This window comes from Acanthisitta chloris, unplaced genomic scaffold, assembly GCF_000695815.1.
Source record: "Acanthisitta chloris isolate BGI_N310 unplaced genomic scaffold, ASM69581v1 scaffold2070, whole genome shotgun sequence".
NCBI classification, from domain to species: Eukaryota; Metazoa; Chordata; class Aves; order Passeriformes; family Acanthisittidae; genus Acanthisitta; species Acanthisitta chloris.
Genome location: NW_008653207.1, coordinates 73,252 through 94,187, shown reverse-complemented (window position 1 = coordinate 94,187; position 20,936 = coordinate 73,252). Strand labels below are relative to the sequence as shown.

The following is a 20,936-nucleotide window of genomic DNA, read 5'->3' as shown; positions in this document are numbered from 1 at the left end:
GGAAAATATGTTCCTCTCTTTAATGACAAGCATTCCTAGTGTGTGTTATCAAAGAATTTCAGCAGCACATGATTTTTTTCTGTATGCAAAATCATCAGTGAAGCCAGATGCTACTTAAAATTGCTCCTGAGAAACAGTCTTCTACTTTCTCTCCCCACCCTAATAACTCTCCTTAACCTATAATCCATGCAGTCTCCAGTTAGTTTCTTTCAAAACTATTTGAATCCTCATAGTACCAATTTAATAGTTCTTATGGGTCACAGTCTCAAATAGTCCAATTTGGAGCAATTAATCTACACTTACCTAATGCAGAAATTACAAAAATTTGGATAATTTTATCTCATCTAACTATCCTTTGAGAAGACACAGTTGCTTTCTAACCCACTGCCTTTTCCATGTGGCTGATAACTCTGACCTTTAAAAAGCCCTCAGGCAAGTATCAGGGGTTTTAAATAGCAAGGTATAATTGCTGCAGTCACCTTCCTCCACCTTTTTGTAATTAGAGACATTATAACAACTATTTATCAGTCAAAACTATCATTACAAACTACCAGACCATGAAATTTTACTCTTGGACTTATAAAAGTGCCATCTAAATTTACAGTGGTTTTGAAGTGTGAATGGACCAGGGACAGTTCCTGTGAATCAGTACCCACTAATTTAACTGTGTGCTGCATTCCTAAATGAAGGGCTTATGCTGGTTACCTATAAGCCCTAGGAAGAATATTTAATTATCCTGTTGAATAACTTGGTCTCAGCTTTTAAGTCTTTTACTGAAATGCTAGAGACTGTCCATAGCTGGAAATACATTGTTCAGGGATATCAACAAACTTTTCCAGTTCCCAACAGTTGCAGTGTACTTGGTAGGGTTAAATTTATTCTCACACTTGTGTTCAGAAGTAATGTCCCTACGTCTAATTTTCAGAACCATTACCTTCTCTTACCTTTCTGTTGGACTAACCTGGATGTTCTCCTGACAGGTCTTTGGCACCACATCATGTAACGTGTGTGTTTCTTGTCTCCAGTGCTTTCCATGGGTCTTGATAGGTTTTGAGGCTTTTTTTATATAAGGAGTTTAATGAGTTGGTAGCATAAAGCAGATGATTTGCACACTACTCTGGATTAAATATCTGTTGCATGGAATATTGATCCATTGCATCCTGTCTCACGGAACAGAACTGAAGAGTTTCTAAAGCATTTACTGTCACTGTGAAGTTCCTGACAGTTAGATGGCATGTAGATATCAATAAAACTTGAAAGGCTAATTTCTTTTTTTCCATACTACTTTTCATAGCTTTATAAGGAGATGAAAAAAGCTCTAGCTTTTATTCCAAGGATTCACTTGCCATGAAAAATACCCAGTGGAGAACAGTGAAACTTACACAGTTTGGGAGAAACCCTAATTGTAGCACAGCCAACAAAACTGGCTTCAGTGGTCACCGTTTAAAGCAGTCTATACAGTAATGAGGGGCTTAATGCAGAACTCTAACCACAGGCTTGGTTAGATTATGTCACTGGAGGGAATAAAGGGGTACTCCATCATATACCCACATTATACACCCCACCAGCCATTGTTCTGGGTTTTTTTAATCTTCTCCATATACCCACATTATACACCCCACCAGTCATTGTTCTGGGGTTTTTTAATCTTCTTAAATGCTCCTTGCAGTGTCCCATGGGGGAGTCACAAAACATGTGAATTCAGGAGAGGGATGGGAGGGAAGTAAGAGCTGTGTGTATATAGAGAGGCAGTATGTGTCCAGACATTTGATTGACTACACGGTGGCTTTAGTTCATTGGATAAAGAGCTACTGCTGTTTCCACCTCCTTTCTCAAACTATAAAAACAGTAGAATAAGAAAGAAACAGGAGTTTTCTCTTTGACTGACACCTAGATTTAAGCAAACTTATAGGAGTAAAGCAACTCCAGGAAGGAAAATAAAAATGGTCCAACTCGAGGCTCATCATATTTCATTTTTTGTTCCTGGCTTCTCCTTCAGGGTGCCAAAACTTACATTCATGGTTTTATTCCAACAGACAAATCAGACTCCAACAGCAATTTTACCGGCAACAATGTCATGGCAAGATTAAATTGAAAATATGTCTAAAAGAAAGGTTAGACTTATTTTTTATTTATTTTTGGCAGAGGGGGCAGGTGTGTCATGCCTCAAATGACCACTGGTTAAAAATCCTCAAATCAGAACTTTTTGCACATTGACATGCTCTGCTTTATAAATCTGACAGAACCACCACATTAGGAACCTCTGCCTCTCCCGATTGAGTCACCAGGCATTTTTGAGGAAATTATAACAGGATGTTACAAAGGAGTAGCTTTGCCTATATGCTATCATCTCCCACCTTGTTGTGCCCCAAACAAATATCTGCACTTGACAGACTGTGTTTTGAGCAGCGAGTTTTCACCTGATACACGTGTCAATGAGAACTGTTCCCATGGCAAATGCCAGCCATGAGCCAGAAACAGAGAAAGGGCTGAAGTTGTTAACAAATGCTGCAGGCATTTATAGTGAGAAAGTGGTTTGTGGTTTATATCTTTTTTATATTGCCTTTGCACTCAGAAATACATAGGTATTGTAACTGAACATAAGAAATTACATTTATGTTTAATTAAACCTTTGAAGAATCCCAAAAGATGAACATTTCAGGAAACTGTGAAAGACTAAAGAGCTGCCTGTGTCATAAAACTCTGACTAGATTAGGAAAAGAGCACTGCAGTATACACATGCTTTCTGCTCTCAGTGTTTTACTATTATTATGGCACTGCTGCTTTAAATTTTTATTCAATTTATTGACTCTGATCAAATGATCCAACAGGACATTTATGAATACCAGCTTCTTAAATGTATATTCAATTTTATGGATTCTGTTCATTCATACAAGAGACAAGACTATAAATAAAGAAACGTAGAAGTAAAAAAATCAAATTGTAATGAAAACAAATAAAAAATATGGACAACTTTTCTGGAGACCCAAGTGTTGACAAGATGCAGTGATACCTTGGCTGATATGAACAGACATGAATACATGGATTTCCAAGGAAAATTATTGTGTTCTGTAATTGAATGTCCAATACCTAAGCAATGAATATTATTACTACACTTGTTTCTAATTATGGGTGTCAAATACTCAACTTCTGTTGTGAACAGTACAAATGTCAGTGTAGTGACAGTGTGACTACTGTGGCTACGACATCACTGTGGTATCTAAGCCAAAGAAAGTCTTCTGGGTTCTTTCTCCTCATCCTTCTCCTCAAAATTATATTTGAAGTTAAGATCTCATGACCTTCAAGGTCCCTACTTTTTCATCCAGGAACTCTTTAATGTCCCGGTTTATTAATGGCTCACAAGTTCCATTCACAAGAACATTGCACAAGGAAAAAAGAATCAAATTAGTCCACCAATTTCTTTCCATTGACTCTTTTGATTCTTCTTACTTCACCACCCAAGCATTGTCCCAGCATGAAGCTGATCACACGAACTAGGCAGCCACTAATCTTGTCTCAGGCTCAGCTAAGTTTCTTTATCAATGTAGCAATACTGAATCAGACTTGAATGACACCTAATTGCAGTACACAGCATGACTGCAAAAGGCCTCAGCCACTAAGAGCAAAAAATTGCCTCTACTGAGGCCAAAGATTTTTGCAACTCCTTTTAGGAGTCCCAGGGTTAAGAGCATTATGGTTTTCATAGTATTCTTAATTTTGATCTGCAGCACAGACTTTTTCAGCCACTGACATTTCAGATCAGGCTATGTAATAACCATTCTCCAGATAGTTACATTTACTCCTAAATGGTCCTGAATTCTAACAAACTTGTAGGAGTGAGAGGGCATAAAGCTCTTGTCCTCAGCTAAACCCTTAACTCTGTGTTTCAGATTTCAACTAGTTCAAGAGAGTATTTGTCAGTATTACTATTTCTTTTAGTCATGTGCTCAATTCCAGTACAGAAGTTTCTGTATGATTCACTGGCACTGAAGGAATGGCACTTACAGATACAATAAGAAAAGGGTAAGATGTGATGTCAAAAATATACTTAAAATTTTACATAACATAGGCTCACATTTTCACATGCATCTTGATAAACAGGAAGCCCACTGTTGTTTTCTTGTGAGCTTTATGTGCTTTAGAACCCTGAAGCCTGAACTGTGTGGAAGGCAGTTTTAAAAATGGAAATTCAGACAACTCTTAATAAAAAGAACAGATTTCTATTGTTGTGGGTTAACCCCAAAACTAGGACACTTATAAAATGGTCTAGGCTTCCGACTTCACACGTCTTCAGAGATTTGTACAAACAAACAATTTGGATGTCTGTGCTTCATATTTAGCTACAAGAATGTCGTAATTATGAAGAAACATTTCCAGGTGTCTCTCCTCAGTGTAGGTCTTATGTTCATAAAATGACATTTATTTGAAAAAAAAAAAGATATTAAGATAGACATTCCCCAAGATGCTTCAAAGAAACTCTAAAAACTATGTGTCTACTGAGAGCAGAAGGCATAAACCAGGGCTTTCAAGCAGGATGATTTCAGTCTCCAGAGAATATTGGACCAATACTCTACTGTATCATTGGAGATTAGAAGTGACTAAGGGCAGGTCCATTAAGTTATGGTATTCCTAATGTAAACGGAAGATAGTGAATGTGAGACACTAAATTTACCAACATCCTTTTCATCTTTTAAAATACAGAGCCAATTGTAACAGTCCACTACTAAAACAACAGATGTAATTCGTCTAGTTATATTAACTTTATTTAGCTCTTCTTAATTTTATATAATTTTATATACTTTATCTTAAAATAAAGATGTATACTTCTCAAATACAATATTCCTTGACATGGCCAGTTCATTTTTTTGCATTTTAGATCATCATATTTATACCATTTGCTTACTGACCTCTCACATCAGCTTTTACAGCAGCTTTCAAGAAGGTAACTGATTTCATGGTTCAGAGGAATGATGAACCTTCAGAACAAAGGTTTGAAGTGAGAGATAGTTGGAAAAATGTAGATAGCATAAAAATATAAATATATACATCCCTCCCATAAAAATACCATCTCTTCAGGTCAGAACAGAATAGTCATTCTTTAACACTTTGTATAGAATTTAAGAAAACATCCCTGAACCTGTCTGTTTTTCTGAGTTCATACCCAGCCATTTCCCCGCAGGCTGATTTCACACTGTTATTCCAGTGAGTGACTATGTCTTCGATGAAATGATCTGTTTCCTTGTGCTTTAGGGGTCCTCTTGGCCCTGGAGTGTAACTGTAACATGAAATATGATGACATTTTTTTCTTTTATAGTGCTCTCCATATTGGATGTATTGACAAGTAGGTATAAAATGTCTTCTATTTGCTACCTCCTCTGTCAGCTGCTGTGGACATACCCTTGACCAGAAGCTCTCCTCGCCCCATCAGATTGCTGTGCCAGTATTTTCCTTGACAGATAAATAAAATAAAATTGCAGTGCTGATGTCCCAGGTATGCTGACTTGTTACTGACCAAGAAGGGAGTGGAACAACACGGCACAGAAAATCCACTATACATTCTAACATTTAGGCTTTATCCTTTATTAGGTAGTGAGTAAGAGACATAAAAAGAATCAAGTTTGTTGTTTACAGCTGAAATTTAAGAGACTCGTGTGAACAAAAACTTGTTCCATAGAGCACTGTGACAAAAGAGGTCCAAGAAAACTGAAGGTGTCATTGCAAATTAGCTGATGTAAGTAGTTGGAATGACACTCTTTATTTCTAGCAAAACTTGTATTAACTCTGCTCTTAGTACTGTGCCTCCATACATGCCACAGGCCACATTTTGGCAAGGATCAGGCTGTTGATTTTGATGGCATCACAACATCATGGCAGGATGTACAGCAGGTGCCCATGCACCAGAAGACTGTGCATAAGAGCCTACAGGATATTTGCGGGTCTCCCGTTTTCCCATCTGCATACTTTCTCATGGGGAAAAGATATCCTGCCCAGATTTTCTCCCTTCCCAAAATGCTAGTCCTCCTCTACTCCTTTAGCATGCTCTTACTTACACAGGCTCTTACAAAAAGCTCTGGAGATAAATGGTGGCTCATGGAGCACAGCTTGAAAACCAGTGCCCTATTCAAGGAGGAATCTAAATGCAGCTGGCAATGGCACTAAAACTTCTGCAAGAAGATGAAAGGTTGAAAGCAGGCTTAAAAGATCAAGTGCAAGATTTTGCAAAAAGGAGTTGAATGTTACTATGTTATATTTATGTACCCAAATAAAATAAAACATTTTCTAAATTGAGTGCTAGGAGCAGGTTTTCAAGACTGGCTTGTTTACTGCCTCTTTACTGGGAGCTGTAGAGTAGAGAGCCCTTTTAAATGTCAGCCCCTAGTTATTTAGATGTCTAAACTTGGCTTCAGGAACTTACTCATACTCTTGTTTTGGAAGTTGGGCCAAAGCAATCCAGCTGGTAATCAGCCTAAAATCACCATCACATCTTTTTCATGGCTACATAGGCGTGAATTAAATATAAACAAAAGCCCATTTCATTTCAAGGCACAAACATTTGCAAATAAATGGAATGAAATACAAATACATAATATAGAACTTATTTTAATATTTTTAGATAAATATATGCATCTCTTTGGAATTCTTTGGACACAGACATCCATGGAACCTCTTCTTTCTCTCTCTTTATATATTTTGTATAAAATCTAAATGCGGAGAGGTTTAAAAAAATGGCAAATACCAATGTATACGGAAGGCTCACTGATGAACTGCAAGTCAAAAGTGCTGTGTATTCCCACCCTCTATCTCTCCCACCTTTCCATATTAACCACAGGCAGCATTATATAGCAAGCACGTGGTCAATATTTTTCATTACTGCCTTTTAATAAAATCTTTCAAATAATTTCCCCACCTGAAATTAAATTATGTTTTTAAATGTTATTCTGCCTAAATGTATGGTAGGCATTTCACTTAGCTACACATCAGAGTGGTTGCATGTGACTCAGCAGCGCACTCCATAACATTAATAGATACTTTTCAGCTCCCTATGGGAAAAAGCAGGCAGCAAGAATCAGATTCAAGAAGTCTATTTTTTCTCTGCTGTTTGTTACTTACCACTTAATGACCCACATGTGAAACTCAATGGTTATATAATTATTTTATATAGTAGATTTTCTGTTTATAAGTTATTTTTCTTACTCTAACATATATACAATATATCTATATATACCCCTGATAAATCTTACTTTAAAGGGACACAGTCAACCCCTTTAAGCCTCACAGTAAATATATAAGGCTTTAAGCGGTCCATACGTAATGGTCAGCTACAGAATTCAAGGGTCCCTTCAGATCCTAAAGGTTTTATTTGTTCCAAACCCACAATGTGCAGTTATCTCGTAATATGTATCTCATGTGTCACTGTTTACATTTTATAGGTATATTAAGACATTTTTATATCACATCAGTAGGAAATAAAACGAGAATAAATCTGTTTCTAAGACTAAGCCTATTGCAAAAAATGTCACCTGTATCTACAGACACTCCCACTGGTGTGATATAAAAAGAATATGTGCCATTCTTGGGATGAAATTCTGGCTACACTGCAGTCAGGAGGAACTTTATACTGATTTACATGAGGCCAGGATTTCTCTCCTGTTTTTCATTTGCTAGTTATGACTATGCGTAACCCATTTGTGTCTTACCTCTGCTCAACACTGAAGTGTCAGGCCTGTTTCATGACAAGAGTGTATTTTTTGCTGTCCACTGGCATGTCTTAAACATTGATCTACCCTGTAAGTATTACAGCTTTTGAATCAACACATACTGTACACATAGGTTCGCAATTAAATAGATGTTTGACCCAGTCTGTGTACAGCATCCAAATTATTTTGTGTCTGCCAATAGATCTTCTTTATCATTTTCTTTGCCCTAACCATAGATTATCTTCATTCCCATTCTTCTACAGGTGAGGAAAACAATTTTTTGCTCACCAGGAACAGCTCCACATTATTGTCATTAGTTTTGACTACTTACCAAAGTGACATAATTTGTTCATTTTATCTTTTGCAACTCAGTTAGAAACCTAGTGGCATAGATAGAGACACAATACTACTGTTTTACAAGACATCTATTGTATCTACTTTTGTTCAGATAAATACCCAGTAACTGCTGATTTGGCAGGAGGATTGGTAAGGGTACTACTATTCACAGTGTTTCTTTTTTTTTCCTTCTTCTTTAATCTACAGAATAAAGTATTTTATGTACATTGGAACCAGTTAATGCCCTTTAGACAAATTTGTAAGTTGTTTCATAAAGCAGGAAAGACATTGCAGGGAAATATGTGCCAAAATGCACAGTCAAAAGGCTTTATAAGTTTTATCTGTCACTACAAGTCAATGCTGGAGATCAGTTCTAAAACGATCAATGCTCAAGAGGAATGTTCTCATCTGGAGAAAATACTGCCCATTCCCCCTTTTAGAATTTGTTCAGTTCTCTATCAAAAGTCCTGGCTCTTCATTTATACTTTAAACTATAAATAAACACTGCATAGTTCAATGTTCTTGATTTTCTTTTTTTTGTTTGCTTGTTTTGATTTGAAAAATTATTGCAGTACAATTAATTCCTGTTTGGAGTTCAGTAAGGAGCAAACAGCACAGGAGTATGGGTGGTCCGTATAGGCCCAGGAGCTGGTCGTAGGAGTGCTGGAGGAAGTGCTGAAGTCTGGAAAAGGGTGGCTGCTGGGGCTGTGCGAAGACTGAAGGGGGAATTCACAGCCACAGCAGCAGCTGCTGCTGCAGCTGCTAGAGGATTTGGTAAGATTCGTGGAGCCATCGGCTTTGAAGGTTCCTTTGAAAATACTAATTTTACCTGTGGGGAAGAGAGAAAACAAACAAACAGACATAATTTGTTCATATTAGCTACACAACACAGAGCTTGACTTAAGATTATCAAGCAGGAGAGGCCTCATGGTGGCTACTGACTCTATGAGCTGCAGGCTTGTGACAGGAGATATAATCTTGCCCATTGTACAAAAGTGCACAGGATTTGGTTGAGGACAAAGAGTTTCAGTGTTCAAACCTTATAACTGACATGTATAATTTAATATGAGATTAGAAAGCAAAGCAAACCTAGAAAGGGGCTGGACAACCTGCACCAAAGTAAAGCTACATGTACCATGAAGGACTAAACTAGGAATAATTAGATATCAATTAGAAGACCTCCATCTGGACTGCTTTATGATAGAGACTAGAGTAGAATGAAAGCATATCCTCTTCCCTGGTCTGACTAAGAAGATACTTTTGTTTTAATCACTGGAGTGAAGTTCTACTTAAAATTAAGGTCTCCAGATAGTTCCTCTTTATTAGCTCCCACTTCCAATAACAAGCAAATAAACCAATCTTATCTTGCATGGGTTATGAAAATCTCTTGTTTCATGTGTTTACATGTGTGCTGCCCTATGTCATCTTGTTGTGTCTTCAACTACTCACTAAGATATTGTTCCTTCTCACAAGGACTGTGAAAACTTGGCAGATATTTTTAAATGTTGTCATGAAAAAATCTTGCTTATATCACTTAGTATGGTGTCATAGAATCAGAGAATCATAAAATTTAAGAGTTGCAATGGACCTTACAGATCATCTAGTCCCAACCCTCCCTGCCATGGGCCGGGACACCTCCTCACTAGATCAGGTTGTACAAGGGCTCATCCAGCCTGGTCTTCAACACCGCCAGGGTCAGGGCAGCTACTACATCCCTGGGCAACCTGTTCCAACGTCTCCCAACCCTTAGAGTAAAAAACCTTTTTCTAATATCTAACCTAAACTTCCCCTCCTTCAGTTTGAACCCATTACCCCTTGTCCTATCATTGCAGTTCCTAATAAAGAGTCTCTCTCCGGCTCCCTTGTAGGCCCTTCAGACACTTCAGTAGTTGCTAAAAAGTTGCTAAAAGTATCAAACCATGATATATCTGTTACTGTCACTAAGGCTTCTTCTTAAAAAACCATCATGAGTCTTGTGGCCTACCAAATACAAAAGTTTTCAAAAAGAGAAAAAGAAATAAACTCTGAAGTTTTTCCCAAACTGATTGAAAATACTCATAGTGGCCCAGTATTATTTAAGAGAATTTACATTTGGTATGCATACAAATGAACATCAGAGTAGTCTCTATAGATTTCTGCAGTTTTCAGTGGGATTTCAAGTTTCTAATGAGATACCAAGAGTCTGAATACCTTGGTTGCTCTGTTTTTATAACTCTGAGAGAAAAATAGAAACCTCATCTACTGAAACATTCCCACTGGCTCTGATGGACTTTTTGGTGAGTCTGTCCTGGCATGACCTGAGACCCTTTGCAAAGAACATAAACCTGAATATGCAGTACTGAATATACAGAATATGTACCATGCTGTGGTACATCTCAGTGTAAGTATGGACCCTTCTCACTCACAGCAAACACAGTTTTTCATCCTTGAATTGAAAGGGGTTTTCAAATAATTATTTGCACATCACTCTGATATTTTCAACTCACCAGTACCTTGGTGAGTAAATAGTCAGAAAGTAAGATCAGGAGTACTCTGGCATGAATCACCAGTGAGGACTCATCAATACACTATCACCATATTCAAAAAAGTCTGTTGGATCCTTACGAGCCAGATGGATAGAGGATTTTTACTTTTCCCAAGACCCCCTGGCAACTCTGTTGGTTTCAAGGTTCTTTAAAGCTCTGGGAGAAATATTCAGATGGAACCAAATTCTGTAATTCTCTTAACAGAGGATATAATAGATGCTAGATATAAAATTCCTCATGGTGCTTATGAAAAACAATGTTCTGATCTTTTCCTTGATCAGTGTAACACCCACTGATCCAAGCTGTCTTCTTCCCTTGCTGAGCATTTGACTTTTTCCTCCTTCCTTACATTTTTTAATAAATACCTTTTTCAGCCTTATATCGAACAGAGAAAAAAAATCTCAAAAAAATATTTCAAAAATTAATCCTGAGTACCAACTGCTAAAAGAAAACCCAGGCCAAAACAACATGGGTCTGACTCTGGTCAGAATTCCCAGTGAAAGGTGTTTTTTGTCAGAGTTATTTTATTGCAGAAATTTTGGACTATCAAATGCCTGATAACCTCTTTCTCTCCAGTGTAGTATTTTATACATACTGGACACTTGTGGCTTGAAGAAATATCAAGGAAGTCCCAGCATTACAAGGTTTCTTAAACTCTGAACTAGCACTGTGGGAATTCATAAAACTTCTATCTCTGAAGCATGCAAGACTAGAATAGACAAAGTAGTACAAATGATATTGAAAACATGGTAAAGGAAAGGTTTTAGTCCAGAAAAGCTATGAAAATGCATTATGTTCTTTTTCTGTAGACAAACAATTTGGTGATGGTCGTGTATTTTTTGTCATGAAGGACAAAGATCTTATGTGTCTGCTTCTATCAAAAGGCTAGGACTTTCTTGCCATTCTTAGAGGAATCAGGTACTTCTAATGAAGTTTGCTAGCTTTTCAGTTAATTTATCAGCATGGTTCTTGTTTCAAGGTGTCTACAAAACTGGCAATATTTAGCATATACAGTACCTTGCACTTTCATTTCAACCTCTCTAGAACTGCTAATTAACACACAGGTCAACATTAAGAGTAAAGTAGCCATTATTTGTTTCATTTTCAATGAAGTAAATTAAGGGACAGCAAATGACTTGAAAAAATAATGGCTATTAAAGAACAAGTAAGGAAAGAACTCATCAAACCCATTTACATTAAAAGTGAAATTATCATATCCTTGGCTTGTTGATGTGCATTTCAAGTGACAGCAGTTTTGGCAGTTTTTATATTCAATACCAAAAAGACAAAATGTAGAACTGGTCTCTCTTTTCTTAGTGCAGCCTCCATTCTACTACACATACCTGTTAATTTATTGCTAACTCGTTCTCTCCTTCTTAAATCCCTTTTGCCTCTTTGATCACCTCTGACCTGACTTGTATATTGTGAGAAATTGGGATTGAGGGAGCAGGAAAAAGACATGTTGCTTTTATTTGTCTGTGCAACAACTAAATGGCCTTGAACCTTGGCTGAAGTTCTCAGAAATCACCATTACATAAACTGGTAAATAGAGAACTGTGCACAACAGCAACAGCAATATAATAGTTGTTTTCATCCCCTGGGAAAGAAGAAAGCCTTTAGTGATTCCATATCCTACTTACCTCATTACATATTTTCTACTCCTCTCAGTATAGTTTATATGTATTGAAGACCTTGATTTTTCTGGTGGATTACTGAATATTTCTATGGGGTTATTTCCATACTTGGGGATCCACCAGAATGGAGCATTGCATTATTCTACAACAACTTAAAGAAAAATGGGATTTCACAGGAAAAATAAAAGCTCCATATTCTGACTGCATTAGAGAGGATGGTCAAGGCATAAAGTGTTAATCTCTATGAGGCCAATGAATCAACATCCTCCCTCTGCCAAAACCATCTATAAATCCTTACAAAAACAGTACATAAAGCATTCGTGCCATTTATCTGATGGAGAAGATAAATGTCAGATGTTTCACTATCCCACCCAAAATACAAGCCATTTTTTAGCTAATGGCAGCATCCTAGAGGGGATTTTATTAAAAGATAAACCTTTCTCTCAGCTTTTGAATAGTAAGAATCTTGCTTCAGATAGTTTACCATGGCAAATGAAATGTGACCCGAGCCATCCTGAAACTGAGTGGAATGAAAGAAGTTATGTATTTTTTTACTTGTTTCACTTGTTATCTGAACAATTTCCTGAATAAGCATAGAATGAAGGTTTTATCTTCTATGGAGTTTTATTTAGTCATTTCATCACTATTGTCCTTGGTGAAAACTGGAAAAATCCTGTTTGACATCTGTGTGTTTTTTTCATCTCTTGTTCTCTAATTACCTTTGCAACAAGCTTCTTTTCTGAGTAGCTACAAAACCAAGGGCCCACAGGTTGTAGCCAGCACCCATCAAAGTATATGGAAAGTCTCTTAGTGGGCTTCCATTGGCTCATTCATATACTTGCATACTCCTATAGCTTATGCTATTCTCTCATTTTAAACATTTTTCCACTTGTGTTTTCTAAAAATCCTACTTATCAGTGTAAAAATAAAAGTTGGATAAAAAGGTGATTGGCTTACCCCTAGAGGATGTGTTCCCTTTTGGAGTTTGTTGTAAGGGCTGTATTTAGGTTTAGGTGGCTTCCCAGCAGCTCTGTCTTTGTGCCTTCTACTGCTTATGTGCTGTCAAAATACATTTGGGAGTTAAAAAAAAAAAGAAAGAAAGGCATGATAGTTCCTTAAAAGATCATTTTAGGTTCTGCTTTACACAGGGTTACTGCTCCAATACTAAAGGCTTCTGCTCTCCAGAACAGCATTACTTTGACTAATTCAATAACAAAATGGAATAGTGTTTGTTGCAATTTGAACAATCCTTTGCGCATCACATATTAGGACTGTGATTTTCAACAGTGCTCACTTCAACTCTCTTTCCACTGTAGTTAATGATTTTCTTACCTATTCTAACTTCAACAGGACCTGAATCAGGTCAAAAACAGAAGCCTCTGAAAAATTCCTCCCTATCTCTATAAATCACCCATCAAATTCAATCCACTGCTGACATAAAGTTTTCAAAGAATATTAGATATTAGAGCATCTCCTATTTGGGGAAAAAAATAAGGTCACAAATTTTTTTAAATCTCTAAGTAGTCTGGACATACTTTTAAAATGGTTATATATCAAACTAAGTGACAGTGAAAAAAAACCCACAAAATCCATTATCTTCTTCATAAGACCTATGAGATTTTATAAGCATGTTTCTACACAGACTTTATAGCAGTATTAGAAGTAAGAGACCTTTTTCTGAACTATATTTTTCCTTTGATTTTCACTCTCAACTGAGTTCTCACCAAAAAAGACAAAGAACTGGACTTTTTTTCCCCTGAAACCAGAAGACGGATATTGCTATTGTCCATTACTGAATTTATCTTCATTCTTGTAAAGTTCCTTAAAAAGTATTTAATTTCAAAAGGCATATGGAATTAAACTAAGTGTTTTTTGGAGGGCTTTGATCATCTGAAGAATGACTGAACATAACTTACTGTAATTGCAATTTAGAGGTCATGCTTCTCAGTTAGAGAGAAATATTGATAAAAAAGCCTAGAAATCCTCTCCAACATTTTTAAGCAGGTTATTCGTGTTCTGTGAAAGTACTGGCTACATCCACATTCACATTTTTATCAAGGCAAATATCATGCAGTACACTAAATGACAGGGTTTATTAGCTCATGACAATTCTAGTAGTCTAAAGACAGTTGTAACATTGCAGCTTACAGCTTCTGTAACTCTTTAAGAAACAGGTATGATCAAGAGCTTTTGAGAAAACATATTCCATGCAAGGGAAAATCATTTCCAAAGCAAAACATACAGCATGACAGCCAAGTACAAAGGAGAAAATCTGCAAGCTCCATTTGGACGCAAACTGTTAGACTGACACATGCTGAGTGTGTTGGTACTTTACCACCATGGAAACAAAGAACAGCCAAGGATTCTTACTCTGCAAGCTAGCTGAGTACCTGTTTCAGTTGTGTCTCAGAGTTTACGTGCACATCACATATTTCACAGTGAAATGTTTTGTTCTGAAGGCCTGTGTTTCCTTTATTCACAGGTCCTTTGCCTTTTACGCCTGCCCGGGGAAAGGCTTTTATGGTTCCACTTCCATTCCGAGCTTCCAGCATAGTTTTGTGCTTAGTCCCTGGAGACATCAAAAATGGGAAACAGAAACAACTTTGGCAATTGGGTTGCATTCATTGTTTTATTTTCTTTTTAAAAGAAAATCATATGAGCTTCAGCTTGGTGCCACATGCTGTCCTTGGAATATGACTGTGTTGGTCTGCATCAGATTCCTACCAATGTTCACATCTGATATTTAGTTACTAAATTACATACCTGTAGGTAAAGCACTAGAACAAAGCAGCCACACCAGAAAGTAGTGGCACAATCAGGTATCCTGATGTGAAGTTAAATGGGTGTGACTTTTCTCATTTACTCCTGCTGCTAATAAGACCTGAACTGTAGTTGCAAAAGAAGAGTAATTTAGCTATTAAAGATGTAGTTGGCTTTGATTTGTAGTCCTCCTGAATGGACTGATAAACAGTATGTCTTAGGTAGCTCACAATCAAATCTGTAATTAACTAATTAGTCTCTAAACCAGAAAGAAGCAGAGGTTTCTGGCAGCAACCTATGGATCCTTAATGGCCTGGACAGAAATCAAAACATGTGAGAAACATACATGTGAGAAAACTGCACTTGTCTTTTTTTTTATTAAAATAAAGGTTGAATACAAAACATCATAGTGTTCTGTTGCTGTACCTTTATTCAGACTAAACAATTTCTTACACTGTTGACTTCCATGCAGGTAGTCTGTAATGATAATGGACTACTACTGTGTACAAGAACTACCCTTCTACTGATAATTGCTATATGCATCCACACATGCACTTACAAGCATCCCTGTGTGTGAACAAATACACAGTTTATCAGCATAGGCAGAAAAAAACTTGGAGGGCTGTGTTTAAATACTCAGAATAGTGTTTTGGTTCTCGTCCTGATCAGAATAATGTTTAGAGTCTAACCTTCATGAAGTTAAATAATTTAAAAGGGTATAGCTTTCTGAAGTTGAACTTTCACCAGCTGAAGATCTGGCATACAGCAAACACAGCATTCAAAACTGATTAGGCTTTGTTTGTCATGAATACCAACAAATTATAATTTATTTTTTAATCTGATTCTTTAGACATGCCAAAATTATTTCTTTGGTTTTTATTACATCATAAAACAATTGATCATTTTGCTGACAATATATCATCGCTGTCTCTAAGTTTCAAACGTAAGGTTCTCTGCCTGTCTCTTTTCTCTGTTTATTCTTAATGGAAGGTAACCCCTGACATTCAAAATCAGGAGCTTTCTGTAGAATGGTTATAGGTGTTCACTGCCACCATATTAAATCCCTGGATCTTTTAACCCCACTCACCACACAGCCAATCAATAAGGTGCTTAAAATAGTGACTGTTAATGATGGCCCCTACTACTGGACCTTATGGATGCTACTAGCTCTAATAACGAGAAAAGGTTAAAAATTAAGAAAGATGGAGGTAGGCAATTACCCATTCAACTCCCATGCAGCAGCTGCTATCAGTTGATGAAAACAAAGGGAAAATATACATAATTTTAACAAGTTATTTATTAACTGACAATATGGAGGTAAGAACTCTAACTTCCATCATTGAACTCTGACTGACTGATGCTCTCTCTTTCAGCCTTAATTTGTTAGATTTCAAACAAAGCTAATGGCATTCATACTCAGTTTGCTAGCTGGCACAAGCAAAACTATGCAAACTCTGAACACCAAAGGTAATGAAGCAGAGCTGTCATTTAGCTCTATAAGGTTTCAAAGCTGCAAAAGCTATAATGTAAGAAAATGTGCAACTTGCATGCAATAAAATTCCTTTCTTCCCCCATTATGAAAGCCTCTTTGCCCGTCATTTTTAGCCTTTAATAGTTAATGAATTCCATATAATTGCCAGTTTTTTGCCACCTCTTTGTCCCCTGCTGCAAGAGATCTAATCTATTCAAGGGAAGATAATTGCAGCACTCTTGAGACAGAAGGAAAAAAAAGGAAGCAAGCAAGCACTGCTTCATCTCACCACTGTTGTGCGCCTCCAGCTGTGAGGCAGAGTTGACAGCGACTTTGCATAGTGAACAGTACAGCAGTCTTTTTGCTTTTTCTTCTTCAGTCTCAACGGAAGGGCATGTGGTGCTGCTAGTGGCTGTCGTGGGGATTTTCTCCACTTTAGAGGTGATCTCAGTTGTCATAACACTCCTCTTCTGGATTTCCACGGTTGTTGTCGTTGATATTGCTGGTGTCCCTGTGGTAGCATCTGTGGGCAAAGAGAGGAGATGGAAGGAAATAAAACCAAAAAAGAAATAACCTTGTGACCTTTGGAGTTTGTCTGTTTGCATCCCAATGCTGTGATCACACAGAGAGGTAAATTGTGTTGGTGATGGTTTGACTAATGGTAATGAACTAAATCTGACCTTATTCTTTGTACTTCATGTGGTTACAAAATACAGTACTTCCATGTATTGAAATGCCATGTGTTGTCTCCTGCATTCTGCTAACATAGAATTCATAAACTGAAAAGAAAGGTCATTAAGACTGTACTGTACAACTGAAAAGAGGTTGTGTAAATGACCAATACAATAGGCAGTTAAGTTTGTACACAGCACTTCAGATGCATAAACTGCCACAGTACCACATAATACGCTGATTGAGTATCCAAGTAATATCGTGTACTAACAAAACTAAAATGAAAATAATTGTCTGTTCTTTATATCTGGTAAAAAAAAAGTTTAATATACTTCACTTGACCTTATGCAAAATTAGCATTAAAAGAATGAAGATTTTCTACCTTGTTTTTTTGCATATGCATATACAATTAATACATCATATATATTACTATCCATTATTACACAATAATGATACGTACTAGTAACAGTAATTAAGTATACAACATTCCATATCTGAAACCTACACAAACACTAACAAGATTTCCATTCTACACATCAGTGGTATTTTTTGAAAAATGTAAGATGATATATATCTAAACCTGTTTGGAAATCTAGTGCTTTCACTAAAGAACTTGTGTTTTTTCTGTGGTTCTCACATGGAAAAGAGCAAAAATGCACAATGATATTGTAGTTTGAATAATATATACATGATATTTGAACATGGCAGTATCATGTAGTAGTTAAGCACTTAGCATGGTAAAGGATAGTAACATCCAGCCCTGAGGCAGTGAGGAAGATGGCAGGTAAGGGACGTGAGAAAGAGCGAATGGACAGGAGCTGTTCTGCCTCAGCAGTGTTGTATTTTATCATATTAATCCTACTGTGTAATAACTTTCCCCATAAGAAAGCTTAATTGCTTTACTGAAATATTCCTGGATTTGGGTACTTTCTAGCACAGCTCATTTTGTTTTAATACATCCCTTGGTGTTTGTGATGCTCTACCTATACTATGCTTTATTTATCGCCACAAATTAAAATAGGCAAAATAACAATTCTTTCACTTATAGATCTCAGTATGTGCTCTGATGCAGGAGGGACACAACTAACTGATGCCAGAGAGGTGTGTTGAAGACTAATACTGTTCAACAACTTCATTAATGGAGAACATGCCTAATAACTTAGCAAACAATAGCAAACTGGAAGAGAGTGCAATCACACAGAGAAACATGATTCAAAACAATTTTAATACATTGGAGAAACAGTCTAGAAAATTAGATGCTTTTCAGTAAAGCAAATCCACACTCAATAGGATTAATCTGTTCTATTAAAACAGGATGATGAACAACAGCCCCAGTACTGCTTTTTCATGAGGTATTATTGTTTGTTTAATTTTGATTTTCTTTATTTGCTTGTTTTTCAGAAAAATCTTTCAGTAGTTGACAACAAGATGAACACAGATCTCTTATAGCACTGTGTTATTAAACAGGTCCCCACCATATTGAAAGTGCAAAGCAAAAGATTTATGAGGTACTTTTATTGCCTCTAATCGGCTGTGGAGACTGTGTCCAGCCTGAGGACAGTAATGTAAAAAAATAACAATTGCTTTGTTGTTAATCCAGCAGCAATACAAATGCAAAACAACGAGAGAGGTGTTGAGATGGAGGAAGACAAAAAAAATTGGAGGTTTAGAAAACACAGACTTTGAGTACGGAAGATGAAGGGTAAACAGTGACTACATTTTTAACATCTATAGATCTCTTCTAGTAGAACAAGGACTATGGGATTACATCAAGAGAGACATAGATTAGACATCAGGAAATTCTTATGAAGCCTACACAGATTTGGAAATATTTCCTACTGAAGAAATTGAAGCTGGTTGAAGGAAGCTACACAAGTATGATTAGCTTTCAGTTAGTGGGAATAGGACCATTCAATCTCTATTAATTTCTATACATGATGTATTTTGTAATGCTGCTACATATTCTCCCAGGGGCTTTTTAAACATTATTATTCATAAACCCAGGAAAGCAGAGTTTGTCATGTGAATATTCTATGTACTGCCAGACATTAAAGCATATAGCAAAAATATGGTCCCACTCAAGGTCAAAGCACAGTTTGTTTTTTTTCCTGAAAGTGAGATACTGGTGTAGAAGGAACCAATTAACACGAGAAGATGCAAGATGTTACTTTGCTGTGTATTCTCTTCTCATTTATTTATTTTTTTAAAGACCAATGACAATGTTTCAAAAGAAAAATAATATTTTGAAATATTAATCCTTATGTTGGGAAACTGATGAGCAAATGAAGCCTTTGTAGATCTGTCCACAAAATTGTAGAGTTAACTAGCTATTCCTTTCCCATCTCAGAGAATTCCTGTTTTCCTTCAGGTAAAAATTGCTGCAGTGCAATTATTTTCCTCAAAAGCCCAATCCTAGCAGTACAGGACACTGCTTTAAAGCTTTGGTTTCTCCATCCTGGAGATGGAGAACCTACTACCTACAGTAGAGATGTACAACAATCACCATTACTGGCTTTGCAGTGCAAGGGTCAGTATTAAGCCCAAAGAAAAATATAGATTATAGTTTCTTTATTTTCCTTAGGAAAACCTGAGGCAATGAATGAAACAAACCAAACAAACAAATCCCCCCTTCCCCCCCCAAAACCCCAACAAACTTAAATAACAGCATATTTTGTTCTACTTCAAGTATCTGACATCCTCTATCTATGTTGGTCTAATATTTCGCTACACACTTATTTGAAAGTGAAAAGAAAATACAATTAATTATGCTAGCTCTTTTGAGGGTATTTTGAGATGCATCCATGAAAGCAGCATAGTATATAAAAATTAAACTTAAAATGCTAAATGTCATTAGCATATTCTTCATCTAAAAATATATCATCAAAGTTCAGTGCATATATTCTGCATTTTCAAAAGGTGCCTTATATTAATACATTTTATATTCCACTAATGCAAATACACTAATGATATCAAAACATATACCAGAAAGCCATCCAAGTTCACCATGTAAAAGTCACGACACATGTAAAGATGCAAAGCTATTCCTCTTCATATAAAGTTTAGAGTTTTCAGTAGGAATTAAAGGGAAAGCATTCTAAAAGTTGTCGAGTAGGCTTACAAAAATGGAATTAAAATTCTCTTCTCACCAGAACTTCTAGCCTAACCAGCATGTGTCCCTTTGCATATATTTCAGTGTTGCTGCTGTACAGTGCCCTAAATACAGGGTACAGCATTAAAGGTGTGAGGCATTATAAACCCCACAATACCAAAAAGGAATAGGAAGGCATTGGAATTGATGCCTTGTAGACTGAATCAGCATTTCTTAACATTATATTATGACAGTGCTTTAAGAATAATTTCAATAATAAATGATCTAAAATTGAACTGGAAATTCAGTCACAGTCAAATGGAAGATTTGTTTCTGGTGACACAGGCTTGCAGCACTGTGCTATTTTCATACCAGTGGCCTGCAGCAAATATTCATTATTGCAACTGTCACTGCTTGGCTTTCATATAAAAGTTGATTGCTAATATTGTATGGAACTGGACTCTAGCAGCAAAAAAGGGAACACTTCAAAATTCACAAGAGTCCATTTGTGTTTCTGGTCTTAATATAGCAACAGAATAAAAACTAAAAATACAAAAATATTACATTAAAATCTAATCTTGGTCACTGGCAAAATCAAAGATCTATTTTAATAAGAAGAGAAAGCCAGATGAAAAATATTCTGTGAGAACTGACTCCTTTGAGTACTATAGATACCACGGTTCAAGTGGAAAACTGCATGTGTGATTAAGGTTCTTCTCAGTAAGTAGGAATAATTTTGCATCCCAGCTACAA

At 36.5% G+C, this 20,936-nt stretch overlaps 1 protein-coding gene across 1 annotated transcript in view; it reads right to left on the bottom strand.

The window, feature by feature from the left end:
• Positions 1-8,148: 8,148 nt before the first annotated feature.
• ZNF385D (zinc finger protein 385D) overlaps positions 8,149-20,936 on the bottom strand; it is a gene marked incomplete at its 5' end in the record, with an annotated part of 61,446 nt that continues 48,658 nt past the window's right edge. The window contains 4 exons of the mRNA XM_009079902.1: positions 8,149-8,862; positions 13,150-13,251; positions 14,583-14,761; positions 16,713-16,946. Coding sequence (XP_009078150.1) covers positions 8,629-8,862; positions 13,150-13,251; positions 14,583-14,761; positions 16,713-16,946 — 749 coding nt within the window. The remainder of the gene's footprint in view (positions 8,863-13,149; positions 13,252-14,582; positions 14,762-16,712; positions 16,947-20,936) is intronic.